Raw genomic sequence first — 17,705 nt, 5'->3', positions numbered from 1 at the left:
CTTGGCAGGCCAACAGATCTTTCTGTTTGTAAAACATGCATTCTATATCATTCAAAATGATTATATGCAATGTGACTATATTAATCCGCATTGTATAAAATTCTGTTCTGAAATCTGAATCTGACTTGTGACTTCACTTTATGTCCATTCTAGTGGGCGGTGGCCTTAGTACGTGAATGCTCCGACCTACCGGTGGCACAAGATACAAGGTCAACAGGATTCACCCCCAGGGGCCGTGGTGCAGGTCCATCTACTCAAAAACTGTACCCTACTTTCTGGAAGTACTTTGACTTTCCTTGTGTATTTCCATTTTCTGTTACTTTATATCTTATTTTATTTTATAAATATTGAATTCTTTACACCACTACATTTATAACTTTGGTTAATTGTTACTTTGCAGATTCAGATTAATAATACACAATATATCAACAAGTTAACAATGATGTTTTCTTATAAGTTAAGATAATACTATTGATCACTGGGAGAAAAGCTCAAGCTAACAGCAGTATATAAAGTAAAGTAATTTCAATTAGTTCCACTAGTACTTTTATTTTTTGTACTTAAAGTACATGTTGACACTAATATTTTTGTAATTGTACTTATTTCAAAATTTAAAACCTGGATTTTCACTTGCAACAAAGTATTTCTACACTGGGGTATGGCACCTTTTATACAGATAAAAGATCTGAGTACTCCTTCCACCAGTGCTCTTTCATTACAAGACAATGCTGCTGAGATAGTTCAGTCTAGACTAAAGTGGGGGACAAACTAATAAAACCACAATCAAACCCAACAACCAGACAACTCACTTCACCTTGAGTCAGATTGAAACATGAACTGATCACTGGTTCCGTTTGTTTTTGTATCTCAAAATACTAATGGCTCAAGCAACACCTGGCAATCTGACAGAATATTTTTTAGAAATGCCACTTGTCTGTTTTCAGACATACTTGTTGAAAGGTGGGATTATGACAGAGACTTTCATAATGAAAGAAAAGACTGCTGTGAATCTGCTTTGTTGAAAACACTTTTTTTTTCCTTTTGCTGAATATTCTCAGTAAACACATTTACATATCAGTAAATTCACATTGAGAGCCAGTGATTTTGATTTTTACTCAATTCATTCAAAACATTACTTTTATTCATGTAGTAATAACAAAGCCCTATTTTATTTCCAAGAAAACTTGGAAGTATTTGGGGAAGGAACCATGGTCAGAAAGTTCTGAGATAATTAGAACATCTGCTCCTTCGCTGTCTCTGAACTGTTACAGGGCCTTCTTCAAAAATTCAGCACATTACACAGACTGCTGAGCAAGGTGCTGAAAACAGAAAATTATTCTAGAACTGAAGTAAAAACTTAGTTATGTGCAGCAGTGACTGCTTTACAACCTGAAAAGTGATTGTCACAGTGTTTTTTTGCTACAAGTAAAACCAACTTGAGTTAGTTTCTTCACACACCAGCAATCACCAGACGGGTGAGTAAACTGATAATGAGCTACATATCAAATGTTGCACCCATGTATCACTTTTGATCATTGTTCGTGATGATACTAATGAGTTCACACAATGTCTCAGTTTCAAAACAAATTAAGTGTCAGGAAAAGATTTCAGGAGAAAAATGGAACTTTGGGAAGGGAAAAGAGAAACAAAATGGAAAGAAAGAAAGATTTAAAAACTAAATGAAAAGTTTGACTGGTTATTTGTGTTTACAGTTATTACTGATGTAAACTAACCTTTAACAGTGTTAGAAAACATAAAGAAAATTAAATTTAATTGTCATCTAACACTAGGCCATCACAGTGCTGCAGTGTTTAGCTCTGCTGCTTTGATGGAGACGTACATGATTCTGCTGGGGTGAAGTGTCTGTAATCAAGCTAATGTCAATTATTCTTAAATTGGTGGTAATCAAAAACTGAGTATGTATGTCCTTGATGTGTAAAAAACACTGGTCTACAGTTTAAAAGGAAAAAGCTGTCTGCTTCCAAATTTAAATGTGCTATTTTTATGGTTTTTGAGGTGCTGAATTCCAACATGTCGATAGTTTTTAAGATACGTATCCATTTACATTTGATGCCATTGTGAAATAACACCTTTTGACTTCAAGAGAGAATACAGCCTGATGTATACACCAAAGAGCTTGCTGTCTTGAGCTGAGCTATGAACATAATAAGTGCCTGAGTTAAAACAAAACGTGAGGCTTGTACCACCTGAGACACAATACCAACCTAACATTTAATTTTGTTGTAGCAAACACAAATAGGATTGGCATTGGATCCACCAGTTTGGGTTGCAATTTCTGGTTTTGCTCAGAGACCTTTCCTTCTGTAATTTCACATTTCTGTCACTTTTAAGCAAAATTCATGCACTGCCAGAGCCAATCAACAATTTTAGATGTAATTTCCTTTTTGGATTGATTATTTTTGCTTCCTAATGCCAAACCACAGCAAAAATCATCTCTAAGGTCTAGACCTTATTATTATTATTATTATTAATAAACACCAACAAATCTCCCTTGCACAAACACTTGGTGACAGTGAGGAGGAAAAACAACATAAGAAACCTCCGACAGACCCCTGAATGAATAGTTACCAGAAATGGAGATGAACAGAAAATGTGGAGAACAGGCGACAATCTGCAAAGATATCGGGCATAAAAAAAAAACAAAACAAAAAAAACAGAGGGTTTAAAGATGCACTCACTGAAGTACTTGCTCTCAGCAGATTATATATTATTACATAATCTGGGCTGATCTGAGAATCATGCTCTGTTTCATAGTTGTTACAGTAAATCATGCACAGCAGAAAAACAATGTCTGGGTATTCACACAAAAAAATTTGTCTTTGTCCTGTAGGCAAAAATTCACTAAACCCCAAGGACATACAAAGAAGCAAAGAAGCACATTTAAGATGCAGATGGCAAAAACACACACACACACACACACACACACACACACACACATATACCATACGTAGTGAGTGTCAACAAGGCAGATCAGGAGCTCTGAAATGGCTGTGATATAGATTTATGTCTTCTGACATCCCACAGATGGTATGAATTAGCCAGGAAGGGGTTGCCAGCATGAGGTCAAGAGAGACGACCTGGCCTTCAGCCTGCCACTTGGGAAACCAAAGCAACAGACGTGAAAGCTGCTGCTGCTACTGCAGTGCAACAACCTAGAGGCAGCTACAGCAGCTGTTACTGAAGCTATAGAAGAGAAAGTGCTCCCGTAAACTGCCCTAATCTCATCATCCTGGCAGATAAACAGCGCTGAAAAGAGCCACAGCAGCACAAACGTGCAGGAAGGGAGACTGGATAATAGAAAAGCTACATTGATTTTGACAAAGAGCAGAAAAGAAATTTTGTAAATATGAAGACACACAAACCAGATCAAATGGATTTCTAAGTGGGTAATGATTGATTTTTTTATTGCCCAGAGATGATTTTGCATTTGAGACTAGTTTTCTATCATCCAGTTCTTACCAATAATATGAAAGGTTATATAAATTCATTATTTTGTTATTATTTAAAGGTATTATTTAAAGGTAAAGGTTTAAACGGCTGTAAAAGCTTTGAGAACTGTCTTTTCATTACAATGCGGCAGTTTCAAGGGTACCTTAAGTAACAAGCCAAAAGCTAAGGGATACTTAATGTTCCATAAATAAAGGAGCAGAGAGAATTAGCAAACTGCCTAAGGAGACATTTACCATACTGTGTGTGTGACAGAATGATGGATGGAAGTAGACTTAATAGGGCAGGAGAGCTATAATAAAAGAGGAAATCATATAATGTACATAAAGCACATATCTACACAGAATGAGAGAGTCTCACCTGATTGATGTGTTTCAGTTTGTCAATGATCTGATTTATCACAGGATCTGCTTCCTTCACTTTGACTTCAGGATTGGCACTCTGTGCTTTGATCCCATTGCCGACCACACGGAGGGTGTAGCTGTGAACAACAAAAAACAGAAGACAGAGGGCATGGTACATTAATTCAGGTACTGTACTTGAGCACAAATTCCCAAAAAAACCATTCCATCAGCAGGTGTCCCTCCTGCAGGGCTACAGCTGGTTAATGCATGTGTTGTTTATAAAAACTATGCGGTCTCCTTGTAGAAATTAAACTATAAAACCACACTGCAACTACAGTTGTGCCTTTATGTTTCGACATGCAGCATTAATTTTTGTTTTAAAGCCGTTCATTGCTGTTATATCTTGGCAACACATGTCAATTGCCCTCAAGGACTCATCACTGTTTAGTTTCAGTACAGCCTGTCGGCGGTAATGACTTTGACCATGGCGGCTGGTGACTGAGCGCAATTCATTCACATCTCAATCACCAACATGCTATTTAATTAAACTAGTAGATCAAAGTAAAGTCACTCTCTGTCAAAAGATGTGCTTACTGTGGATGTTTGTGTGTGTGTGTCTGTGTGTGTTTGCAGCAGTTCTGACTGGCAAAGTGCAGATGGAGCCAAATTTAAATATATGGACTAGGGAATAAATTAATAAAACATAAAAAACAATCAGTGGCTTAAACAACTGTTGTTTCTCCAGCAGCTAATACAAATTAGGTATGCTCTTCAAGAAATACAAGGTCAAAAAGGTAAAAAAAAATATGAATAAATTAAGTGCAGGAAGCACAGGTGACAAATTTTTTTTAAAAGAAAATGTGGGCAGCAGAATTCAAATTCAGTCAGGATGTCGGGGTCCTTGAGATGTAATTTTGATGTTAATATCCGGCAAATCTAAGCTCCTAAATATAATTAGCTTTGGAAAAACACAGCTGCTATTCTGTCTTTTTTTTTTTTTTTACCTTTTATCACTAATGAGTGTGTTATCACCAATATTATTCTTATTAAGCTCTTTCTTCTTTTGTGTGGCCTCTGTCCTCTCTGTCTCTACAGTAGCTGCTGTCTTTCTCTGGCCCCCCAGCCACAACAAATAAAATATTAAAATATGTCTACAATAACAATTCTTTGAAAATTTAGGGACCAGAAAGTGAAAAAAACAACACAATTTGTGGGATTATTAAAGTAAGACATTATTCAAATTTCTTATTGGGTTAATTTGGGGTAAAATGAACTCCAACATGCGACTCATGTGATTTAATTTTCTTAAAAATTTATTTTAACATAACATATTAAAGGAACCAGTTTGTTCCGTGTATAAAAGGTGACATCGTGTATTTTGGTAAAACGATATCAGCAGCAGAACTTACAGACCATGCAACTGCAGATATTGTACATAAATAATCTTTCAGACAAACAACAAAAAGCGAGGTCAGAATTTTATTTGGTAAATTTACATCATTACTTCACAAATGTTTCTTTTGTAAGGGATGTGTAAGGCAAAATGTCTTTCTAGGCCAAAGTGCACTCTTTTTCTGTAGCCACCACACCAATACTGTGAGAAGGAAGTAAAACTCTGTGTCATTACATTATGAAAAGAAATGACACAAGGCCAAACAGTAGGATTATAAGGCATTCTTCTACTAAGGAACTGAAAAAAATTATTTTTGGCTTTGTTTTGTTGGATTATTACTTTTTTTTAATTGTATTAGAGCTTATTTTTTAATAATCATTGTATAGAAAATGTAATGTTATTCTTCATTTTTGCAGCTGCATCCTAAAGCTGAGTAGTGAGCTAGGAGGCACATCTACATGCTAACACCTCCACTTTGTTATGACTGCAGCTTTTGACCAGGAGAATCAGATGGCGTCCATGCAGGACAGACAGAAAATCGAAATACTGTTTCTGTCTCACCTAGTATTGGGTGCCATAACATTTAGGAACTAAAATAGAGTAAAGTAAGAATAGAATAGAATAGAATCAAGTAGAATAGAATAGAATAACTGGGTTAACATAATTAGGATAAATCTAAACGGTAAAGCCAATAAGCTGTGACTCAAAATCATGTACAGTCAGTGACAGTAGTGCAAACAATGATAGGAGATTGTCAGATGTTTCAGCATCACCAGGATGTTGGTGATGAGGTGCAAATAGCATATGAGGTATACATGGACAGTACTGCAAATGACCAACAGCAGCAGATATTCTGGCAAAAAACAAAAACAGTCAGCAGCAGATTTACATATAATATAACAGATGGTAAAACAGCAGAGGTAGTTATTTTTTCTTTTTACCTGTAATATAACAAAAAGTGGGAATGTGCTGAGTTTGTGCAACAGCAGGGGTAGTCTTATTATATCTTTTTATGTTCTGTGGTGGGTTATGTTCGAGGGACGGGGGGGATAATGGACAGCGTTCATCCTCACAGCCTGGTGGATGAAGCTGTTTGTGTAAGTCTGGTGGAGTGGGCCTGAAGACTCTGATACCTTCTCCCTGAAGGCAGGAATCTGAAGTGGGAGTTTGCGGGGTGGGAGGTGTCATCAGCAATGCTGATGGCTCTGTGGGTGAGGCGGGTGTTGAAGATATCCATAAGGGAAGACAGAGGGGCGCCGATGATCTTGCTGGCTGTACAGGTGGCAGTATGGGCTCTGTACCACAGAGTGATGCAGCCAGTGATGACGCTCTCACTGGTGCCCCAGTAGAAGGAGCACATGATGGGGGGTGGAGCACTGGTTCTCCTCAGTTTGCAGAGGAAGTAGAGGCATGTTTGAGCTTTCTTGGCCAGTGATGTGGTGTTGTTGGTCCAGGAGAGGTCCTCAGAGATGTACACCCCCAGGAACTTGGTGCTGCTCACTCTCTCTACTACAGCACCGTCGATGGTCAGTGGGGGATGCTTTAGAGGTTTCCTCCTGAAGTCCACAACAATCTCTTTAGTCTTCCCCACATTGAGGAAGAGGTTGTTGTCCTTACACCACTGGGCCAGTTGGCACACCCCACTACTGTAGTTGGCCTCATCGTTGTTGGTAATGAGGCCACAAACTTGACAATGTGGTTGGTGCTGTAGGTTGGCACACAGTCGTGGGTCAGCAGTGTGAAGAGCAATGGGCTGAGCGCACACCCCCGCGGAGCTCCTGTGCTCAGCGTGATGGTCTTGGAGATGTTGCTGCCGACCCGCACATTTTGTGGCCTCCCTGTTAGAAAGTCCAGCACCCAGTTGCAGAGAGAGGTTTTGAGTCTCAGGTGTCCAGGTTTTTGTGTAAGCTGCTGGGGAATGATTGTGTTGAATGCTGAACTGACGTCTAGGAACAGCATTCACACATAAGAGTCCTTTGAATCTAGGTGGGTGAGGGCTGGATGACCATTTGACCATGAACTACAGCATCTTCTACAGACAAATAACTAAGTACAAGTAAAAGGTCAGAGTCGTAATCAGTTCATATAGCCTGCAACACATTTCTAACAGTTAGAAAAACTCATCAAAGTCACAAAGTTACATTTCAGAATCAGAATCTGCTTTATTGGCCAGGTGTGTCAGACACACAAGGAATTTGACTCGCATGTTGACATTTGGCACGTGTTTTTTTTTTTTACGCCGGATGCCCTTCCTGACGCAACCCTGACTCGAACCCGGGCCGCAATGGTGAGAATGCTGCGCCATAACCACTAGCCTAATATGATTTATTTTAATGACAATATTATTTGGAATAATTAGCTTGTTTTGCAATAATAACTCAAGGACACTGGACTGTGTTTAAAATTGTAATGAACCTGATGAATTTCTATTGTGGCTGAGTTATGTTTGTATAAAATCTGTATGGATATAAGTGATCTTGTGGGTTATATGCATCTAAACATACTGATGGACCAAAATGTACTAGTGTGAAAGCGAAGGTTCTGTTTGCACAATGCAGCAGGTGCCTGGTTGAAGGCTGATGTGCTGGGACTAAACTTCACCTGTGTCATTTATACTTGAGCTACAATCCAGCTGCCTCCAGCTCTTTTTAATCCCTGGGCACAACTGCTGAGATTGATACTGTGTGTGTAGGAACTGGAATGAAGAAAGAGCTCACTGGGTCTAGTGCTACTATAAACAGTTAAGGGTCCAAGTATTAAAAACATGCATGTAAAAAAAAAAAATCAATAGTAAAGGGAGATTACTGGGGGGCTGTGGCTCAGGAGGTAGAGCGGGTCATTTCCTAACCGGAGGATTAGCGGTTCGATTCCCGGCTTTACCAGTCAACATGTCGAGGTGTCCTTGAGCAAGACACTGAACCCCCATTTGCTCCCGGTGATGTCACCGGTGTGTGAATGCCTGAGTGCTTGGGAGTGCGAATGGGTGAATGGCCGAATAATGTGAAAGCGCTTTGAGTGTGCTGTAAAAGCATAGAAAGGCGCTATACAAGTATAAGACCATATACCAAGACCATTTACTAGGTCCACCTGCACTTGTAGCTTTTGACAACCTCATAGATTTCTTAGTTACCATGAGACACAATCACATGTAAAAAAAATAAATAAATAAAATCCACCTCTTTATGACCTTTACTGCGGCCTTTCCCGCCTTTCTGTACAGTATGATTAATGGCAGATTGAAGAGCTTACATCAGAGCCATCTGTGCCCAGTTTTACCCAGTGAAAATGTGTATGACCACACTGTATCACAGCTGTATAAAAAGTATGTTATCAAAAAGTGTTTTATATTGTCAAAACCATAAACATGCATGGATTTAGATGCACTTGTAATGTAGAAGCACATAAGGAACATCACTGGTTTCCATACACACACACACACACACACACAGAAAGTACAGGCAGCTCCTCTTGCATTCAGTAAGAGTGTATTTCATTATGCCACTGGGATCCATAACCTGAAACACATACAATCTTTCGTAACATGCTGTAGGGCCGGCAGCGCAACACAAAGACTCTCGAGGGTTTGCAACACTAGGAAACAAGCATCTGTTCCTTAAAAGGTGTCATAGATAAAAAGCATTTATCATAGATTCTTCAGGGTGAGTAAAAGGAATACAGTAGCATCAAGCACGACCTACTGTACACGAGGATATCAAACAGATAAATGATTGCCTGTGTCTGTGTGGACCAGCAGCAGGGTCTTAAAATCCATATCCTTCTCCCCAAAGGGACACTTGGTTTGTATCTCATCTCTACTCACACTGCTGTTCAGTCCTAGATAGAAAATTTCGATCATTTTACTCTGGGCTCTTATCCCTATATCATTCAACTATATACTTTATGTCTGTAAGTGCAAAACCTTCAAATCTGGAACAAAAAAATTCAAGGCTCTTCCTTGCCTTATACCTGGACTGCAGGACAGAGTACGATTGGCAAGTCAAAGTAATTTACTCTCATCACAGCACAGGAGAAGTGTGACTCTTCTCCAGACATCCTCAGTTCAGTGTACCGCAATACTGTGGTCGTGATGTAAGATACTATGAAGAATTGTATGCATTGTCTCTGTATATATTTTTGTCTGTAGTGCGCAATGTTGTCCGTATCCCTTTGATTAGGACTGCAAGGACGAGAAACATTTTAGTTAGGCACGAGTTAAATATCACTCTACACACTGCAATGTAAGAAAACACATCCAAATCTTTACAAATGTGATGCGTATGCAGCATAACAAAATGCTCTGCAAAAACAGAAAACACAATCAATCAGAAAATCAGAAAGTTAAAACTAAAATAAACTTGATCCTGCAGAATTTTGGCCACATGGGTGCAGCATAAAACCAGTCAGCCATGGCGTATTGTGAACTTGTTTGCAAACAGTGCTTATTTGCACACCCATTAGTTAAAAGTGCAACATTATCATTCACTTGGAGTCGTGTTTCTGGCCATCTGGAGAATGTCAGTCCAATGTTCACTTTCTTTCAGCTGTGTTTGAGTTGTCTACCAGCTCCTGAGGGAAATATCTGGCTCTTTAGCTGCTTAATGCTCCACTATATTCACCAGCTCACTAACTGTATCTGCTTTTGCTATTTGGTGCTGAGCAGCTAGGTTACAGGTACAATAGCGTCTTTTGCTGAAAAGAGGTGCCTGCTGCAGCCGAAAATGGTGCTGTGAGAGCTGCGAGAGTGAATGGCAACAGTAGTAAACAATGAGCTGAAGCTTACTATCACTGGAGACTCAAGTCATAATTCCATGTAGGTTCATCTCTACAAGCGACTCCTTTCACATTGTCACACTATCACACACACATTTTCACACTATCATAAAAACAGCCTCTTTTTTTGTTTTTTGTTTTTTGCTTAATTTTTGAAATACTGGCTCATGTTGTTGTATCAGTGAAAATCCACTGTCTTATGTTTCGCCCATTTGCTCGTGTTTTCTGAAACACTCAGACCTACAACAATTGTGAGTTTAGATAGACTCCAAAAGCAACGCTTACAACCTAAGACACGTTTGTTTGTTTTTTTATAACAGCTTAGTTTAAATAAATAAATGGCAGTTAGCTGTCTGAATGCAAAATGTATTTGTCCTGAGACCACCTTCATCAGATGTTATGGAGATAAAGAAATCACACCATGCACACAGTTCATGTCTGGCTGAGTGAGAAACAGAACAGGCCTGTGGCTAGTAGGCTAGAAGGCAATACCTGCCTGCCCGTTGTCACAGAGGAAATAAAAGCCCTTCTGGCTCATCGCCGAGCAAAGAGAGGATCTGGAAGAGACCGCCAGTTCAAAAACAGCTTGCTCAAAATGAGAGAGGGAAGCTCAGGCAACACAATGGAATACATGCAGTTCAATATATAAAGTCAACAAGAGGGCCATACTTAAAGCAAATGATTTGTACAATAACCGAGGGTTATTATGGAAATAAGGAAAGCAATACACACAGTGACACAGCTCTGTAATTATATAATACATCATGATTTTTATTTCTAACGTAAATAACTGCATAAGCATAGTAATTCCAGAGTTTTCTCGACAGATATGTGTAGTAATGTTGGTTTCACTTCAGCACAAATTTGGAATCAAATAAATTAATTGACTGACAAAGCTTTCACAAACAGGTTGTCATAAGGTATTTTCATAAAGGATTACTATAATCAGGATTACAAGGTTTGCCAGTATGTGTATCTAAAAATGTGTACCTTTACTGACAGCTGTGACAAAGAGGATAATACAACAATAGTCAACAGTGCCTCTGGCAAAGATTTTGCTCCAAACATCACTATTGCTATATTTGTTCCAATTACTAGGAAGCCCTGAGCCTTGAAGTTCTACTGACTTGTGCCAGGGAGACACTATAGAATTAGCCAGACAATGCTGTTTGAACAAGGTGGCCACAGTAATTAATATGGTCTGGTAGTTGGTTGGTGAGTAATCTGACTTTTGCGATAGGAACATGTATTTAACACTACTGAGATGTTATGACTTGCTCATGAAGAGATGGATAAATTGCAGATTTATAAATCACAACGTTTTGCACAACAAAAGTAAAAGTGCATGCTAATAGCACTGTATATCCAGCCATCCATTATCTGTACTACTTATCCTAACGAGGGTTACGGGGTGGGGGGTGGAGCCAGTCGCAGGTGACATTGGGCAAGAGGCGGGGTCCAACCTGGACAGGTTGCCAGTCTGTCTACATGTAACTCCTGTGATAAACAACCACACACTCCTACAGGCACTCCTACAGAGTCGCCAGTCAACCTAAACTGCATGTCTTTGGACTGGAAGCTGGAGCACCCAGAGAGCCCACGCAGGCACAGAGAGAACATGCAAACTCTGCACAGAAAGGCATTGGGTTGGAAACTTCTTACACTAAATATGTTTATATTTAATTTTCTTATGTTTATGTTGAGTAGGAAAGGATTTTGGTTGTAGTTAGAAAAGCACAGTCAATGATTTCACAGAATTGTATGGTTCATCCACAACATTCAAAAACATGTTTGATTTTATTAGGTTAAAATGAATTAATTTAATGTTTATTGTGTCGTACCTATAGTATAACTAATTCCAGCCCACATGGACTTACAAAACACCATAACTTCACAAACGCCGGGACCAAAGAGCTACATATACTTTTGTAAACAGAGAAAGTTAAAAAATGAGAAGCAACTTCAGCATCTTTCACCATCAAATATTCGGACCATTATAAATGTTTGCAGCAATATTCATAAATTCCCGACAATTCTGGATAAAACAATATAAATGCAACCCGTATAATCAATCCACCCTCATTTCTAGGCTTACCACCAGAATATTGAGCGATTTCATGGAAAATGAACTCTTTTAAATCATCCTCATTTGTGCATTAGAAAAGAAAATCAGCCTCACATTCCACTTCATCTGCACCACAAAGCTCACACAATATTTTCAAATAATCCAACCTCAGCCAGTCTTCTTAATCTGCTTCTTACTATGTGAAATGTGGTTCTACATGAACAAAAAACTCTTACTAAAGTTGAAAAGAAATCTGTATTTCTGCACTTTTCACTGATTTGAAATGGGTGGTGTCCAAAAAGGAAATGTCACATACTTCAAGCACCAATCAGGGAACATACAGCTACACAAACAACTTTTTTTTTTAAATCAACATGACAAGAAAACATTTTTACTGAACAAATTTGCTGACATATCTCTATAGTAACATGCTTCCCGTCAGTGTACACTATTTCAATGTTCTATGTCAAGGTTTGCCCTACAAAATTCACGCTAACAGCACAATTAATGTTTTGATGGTTATGTTTAACTGGACGCCCTAGATTCAGAGTGAAGAAATTTAGTCAAATACTGAAATATTCTCAGAGGTGATTGCCACTACAAGCCAGTTAGGCCAGCCACTGCTTAACCTGAGCACATAATGCAGATGCTGTGTGTCAAGTCACACATCTGCTCTTTGCTTGGGTTAGAACAGGATTCATGGATGCTTTGTGTTAAGGGTAGGTTAGGTCTGGAAAATGGTGTTGCTTATTGTGGGATTTATGACAGCATGGCCTGACACCACCGTCTTTGGGGCCAAATAATGAACATCATTTAACTCCTATACTGAGCTTCCATATGAATGCTCTCCCATTCTTTGGCACATTTAATTGTGTATTATTAACTGAAAAAAGCAATTCTAATTTGAGGCACAAAACAGAACGCATTCAAGTTTTCTAATGTTTAATCAAAACCACAACATTTCCCTAACATTGCTTCCTGTAATAAACCCTTAATAGCCTAAACTTGCCAACACATGTGATGCACGACAACCTCCAGTGTTAAAGTGCTGTGCTGCATACAGAGACAAACCTATTTCAACCTTCACACTGTGACTTTATTATTTAATAGGAATGACAAAGTGTGCCATCTAATGCATACTGTATTTTTTTATGATTGGTTTTATGATTGATATGTGCTACTTGCTTTATGATATATGTGTTTTTATTCTGTGCGATTTATTTGTTAATTTATTGTGGAGTGCAGAACAATTTCCCTCATGGGGACGAATACACTGCCTATAAAATATACCTTGATCTTGAAACTTCTAGAATGGGAAGAATGCTGCCACTGAGTGTTATGCTTCCTGAAAATGTATCTGACCAAGCAAACTGCTTTCCGCTTTGAGCGTTTCACTTGATTACACTTCTAATACTGCTGGTTACCTATGTGCCCACTCGGTCTCTTCAAAAATAATTCAAAGGTTCTGGAGGAGCACTTTTTTTTGCATAAGGTGTTTGGGTTTTTTGTTTTTTTATTTTGTTCGTGCTTTTATAACAACACGCATTGCTTCTAAGTTACTATACACTTTTTAAGTTGCACAGAGCAAAATGTGTTGCAAGTCAGTATCAATTAATGAAAATGAAAAACAATGACAAATTGTTGCCTTAAATACAGCTAACATTTTCTGGCAGTTTATAATTGGTACAGGTCAAATTAGTTTTATTTTATATCGTGCATGCAGCATTGTATTTGCCTGTATTTCTCTGACTGTGTTGCTGTGGAGTATTTGGCATGATTCAGGGGGGCGGGACCACTGTGCAGCAGCAATGTCCCCGGCCAGAAGTAAATAAGGAGCACAGCCAAAGTTGGCTAAAGAAAGCGCTGCATGTGTCTCATTTTTACACAGGATAAACATTTTGACTCTTAATGATTTCATAAAACTAGAGGTTTAATTTACTTTTTACATGTATTTCAAATGTGCCACCCCTCTCTGAGTCTGTGCTCCAGCCTGGCCACTGCGTCCAATATTTTCTAGATCCGCCCCGACAGACAGTTCACTAAAGTGGCAGAGGTCAAGTCAAAATGTGATTGTATTTATTCATCATTGTCTCAGTAACACCAGGTAAATAGTCTTGTACTTCCATATTGGGTTTCTACACAGTGAACTGTACTGTATTTGCCCATTCACCCATTTGCACACACACACACACACACACACACACACACACACACTAATGGCAAAAGTTACTGGGAGGAACTTGGGGCTCTGCATCTTGCCCAAGGACACTTCAACATGTGGACTGGAGAAGCTGGGGATCGCACCACCAGCGCTACATTTAGGGAACAACCCACTCTACCTACTGAGCCACAGCCGCCCCAGAAAGCTGACCCAGTACACTTTGATATCACCATCTGTCGCCACCAAAGTCAATGACAAATAGCAATAATGCACCTGCATTTCAGGTATACAAAAACAAAGCCAATGTCCATTAGCTGCTGAATGAACATTGCTGCATGTTTAGTTTTATTGTGCTATTACTGCGTTATTCTTGTTGCCAAGCCTCACTCTAAAAGCCACAACAAAACTATCAGAACACATACAGAGCAAACTGTAATAGCCAGCATTCCTCCAAATTTTGAACACATTTACATAAACAAGTGCCAGCATATGTTGTAGTACCTTCCTTAGCACAGATGCCAAAACAGCACCTACCTCACATTCACAGAAATCCATTATATAGATTGTAAAGAGCGTGTTATATTGTACCGATAATTTCCCGGCAAAGCTAAGTGACTCTGTGCACATATGAGCTACTGCCTCGTGCATGCTGTAATGCCAAATAGATATTAGAAGTCCTCAAATAGCAGTAGAACCTTTATAACAGCTCTTAAATATTAAAGATTTATGGAAGGTAATAAGGAAAATGGAAAAGTTGGAGGTACAACAGCCTCATAAAAGCAGATGGTCACTGAAAGAGAGAATTTTTAAAGATGTTAATGCCCCATAAGGGCAGTAATGATCAGGATTAAACAGATGTGGTAAAAGCAGTGGAGACTCATCAGAGCTTTTATAGTATCAGTGATCAACATATTTGCATCCAAAATAACGCTCTGCTGTATTTCCTCTACAGTGCACAAATACTGTATCTTTTCCATCTGTCTGAAGATTTATTTTACCACAGAACACAAACTGATATCATGCAGAACTCTCATGTACTGATGTTTTGGTCTCAGTCCAATGGAGATTATCAAAATCATCACTGATGAAAAAATATTTCTCCTCTCTGGCACAAAATCTAAGAGGCTTAGTTGTCTTTGCCTTCTTCATCCACTCGCTGAGCTTATCCAAATTCCAACACCTGCTTCATGAAGATGCAAAGAAGAAACACAGAGAGGATGATTGTGAATTTATGAGGTGTTCTGTAAACACACGTAAACAAATCAACAAGCCTAGCACATCGCCCTTATTCCCAGGTTATCAAATAGTCGTGGCAGCAAGGATGTCAAGTTTAAAGTAAACACTTGAGCAATGATTGGACATCCCCTGACAAGAGCACTGTTTCGTAGTAAGGTATCTAACCAGCCTGACAGTGGAACCAAAAGAGCACAAACAGATTGTAATAAGGTTTGAAGAAGCATGCTGCAGCACTCTTGTGTTGGGATATTTAAGCAGGACATTAGCATGTAATCTGCCAGTGCATCGTTCAAGAGCACTGCAACTCTCACGATCTGTAAATGATCAGTCCTTTAGTTTCAGGTATGAACAAAAGAAAAATTCAAAAACAAACTGAGGTCAGCACTGATTGATCTGTACCCTACAGTTTAATGTTGGGAGGGCAGCTGTATGTGTGCATTGGCTAGAAAATCATAACATGGCTTATTATTTAAAAAAAAAAAAATTAAGACACCTAACAAAACAGATTTGTAGCTGTGCTTTAGGGGCAGTGGTGAAAGAATATTAGTATTTACTACATTAACAAAGTAACATCATCAATAGCACAATATAAAAAATACTCCAGTACAAGTAAAAGTCATGTAATCAATATTTAAGCACAAAATTATTAGCAAATATACTTACAGGATCAAAGTACTAACTATGCAGAATAGCTTCGGCCAAAGTTTTACATGACTACTATTGATAGATAAACATGCTATCCATACTTTAAGCTTAACCAGTACATAATGGGCGTTCTGTAGAAATGCAATATACTTTTATTTTTTGTAAAAAAGAAAATCTTAATCTACAAGGTTGTTACTAATTTCAGTGGAGTAAAGAACTTGTTAAATAATTTTAGTGGAGTAAAAAGTTAATTATCTCTCTCAAAAATGTAGAACAGGAGAAATATAAAGTAGCATAAATTAGGTATACTTAAGTAAGGTAGTAAGGGTCCCAAATAATGAATAATCAGAATCAATGTTACTATTATAAAACAAAGTCCAGGGCACAAGGAGTCACACTTTTAAGGTTTACTTGTGCACGTTTAATTTCTTTGCTGTACCTGTAGTTTTCAGTTCAAGTATGAGACTAGTTTGTTTTACTTTGAACAATATCAAAATGGAGGCAACACTGACGGCACAAATAACGGCATCGCACCGTTTCCACTACCAAACGTGAGCCCCCTCATGTCATTTTATCACGGCTCATGAGCTGCTTTCATGTGTTATCTTACGGCATGTGCATGATGCATGAATCCGGTGTCAGCTGTAGTGTACCTCCTCGGCGCATTCAACTCAAGCGACATCTCGCTCATCAACACCCTCACACAGAAACTTGAGACAAATGGCAATTTATATAACAAACAGGCATAAATTTCTATTCCTAAAATCTTGGATCCCAATTATTATTTTTTATTATTATTTATTATTTTAATATGTCTGTTAAATCCTGCACACATTATTAATCACTGAGTACATAATGTATGAGCATTGCACAAAAGCACTGCGCCATCTCACCTCACCCCCAAAACTATTCAATGACACCAGTGCAAGGAAACAGACAGTGATAATGAAATTACAACACACAACTTCACACAGGAGTAGAAGTACTATACCTGCAAAAACATACAGTATTCCTACGCCACAACCCTGCATAGAAACAAATACACGATTTTGGTACTTGACAACAAACTTTGAAAGATGCTCTAATTCAGACTGCTGAAGCTCCTATTAACTTCAGTTCAACATTATAATGCACTTCTACTGCCCCATATCTCTATAGCACAACATTCAGAAGTCACGTTAGGAAGTGATTACAGGTGCTGATTACACTTTCAATATACTGCACATGTGGCACAGTGAATGACATGTTCATTGAATTGATGCTGATTGCATATAACTTGTTATTTGAGCATAGATGTTTGGAGATATCGCCAGTAGGTGTCAATAGCGCACCACGAAAATGCAGACAGGTGAAGCTGGTCCCGCGTGACCTGAAACAGGAAACGAGACTTGCTTCTGTGAGATTGCAAAATGCTGTGCGCTGTGTAACCGCACAGAAAATAAACACTTCTAATGTGTATATTTCTGTAATTACAGGTAAGCTGGCGACATGCCAGATTAGACTGTTTTATATGACTGTTACTGTGTTTTGGGACGTTGTGTTGGGGTTTCTTATGGTTGTGAAAACCGGGTTGTAGTAAGAGGAGCCGGTTAGCATGTTGTCATTGCAGTAATATAAAGGCGA

The 17,705-nt window shown here is 38.6% G+C and overlaps 1 protein-coding gene across 1 annotated transcript in view; it reads right to left on the bottom strand.

Annotated features, from left to right (window-relative positions):
- Window positions 1–17,705, bottom strand: part of gpc5a (glypican 5a) — a 134,556-nt gene that overhangs the window by 64,681 nt on the left and 52,170 nt on the right. Inside the window, exon 7 of the mRNA XM_020610702.1 lies at window positions 3,829–3,949. Within this exon, the coding sequence (XP_020466358.1) occupies window positions 3,829–3,949 (121 nt within the window). The remainder of the gene's footprint in view (window positions 1–3,828; window positions 3,950–17,705) is intronic.

This window comes from Monopterus albus, unplaced genomic scaffold (assembly GCF_001952655.1).
Source record: "Monopterus albus unplaced genomic scaffold, M_albus_1.0 scaffold4.1, whole genome shotgun sequence".
NCBI lineage: Eukaryota > Metazoa > Chordata > Actinopteri > Synbranchiformes > Synbranchidae > Monopterus > Monopterus albus.
Note: the sequence above shows the minus strand (reverse complement) of the source record. Positions and strands in the feature narration are given on the sequence as shown.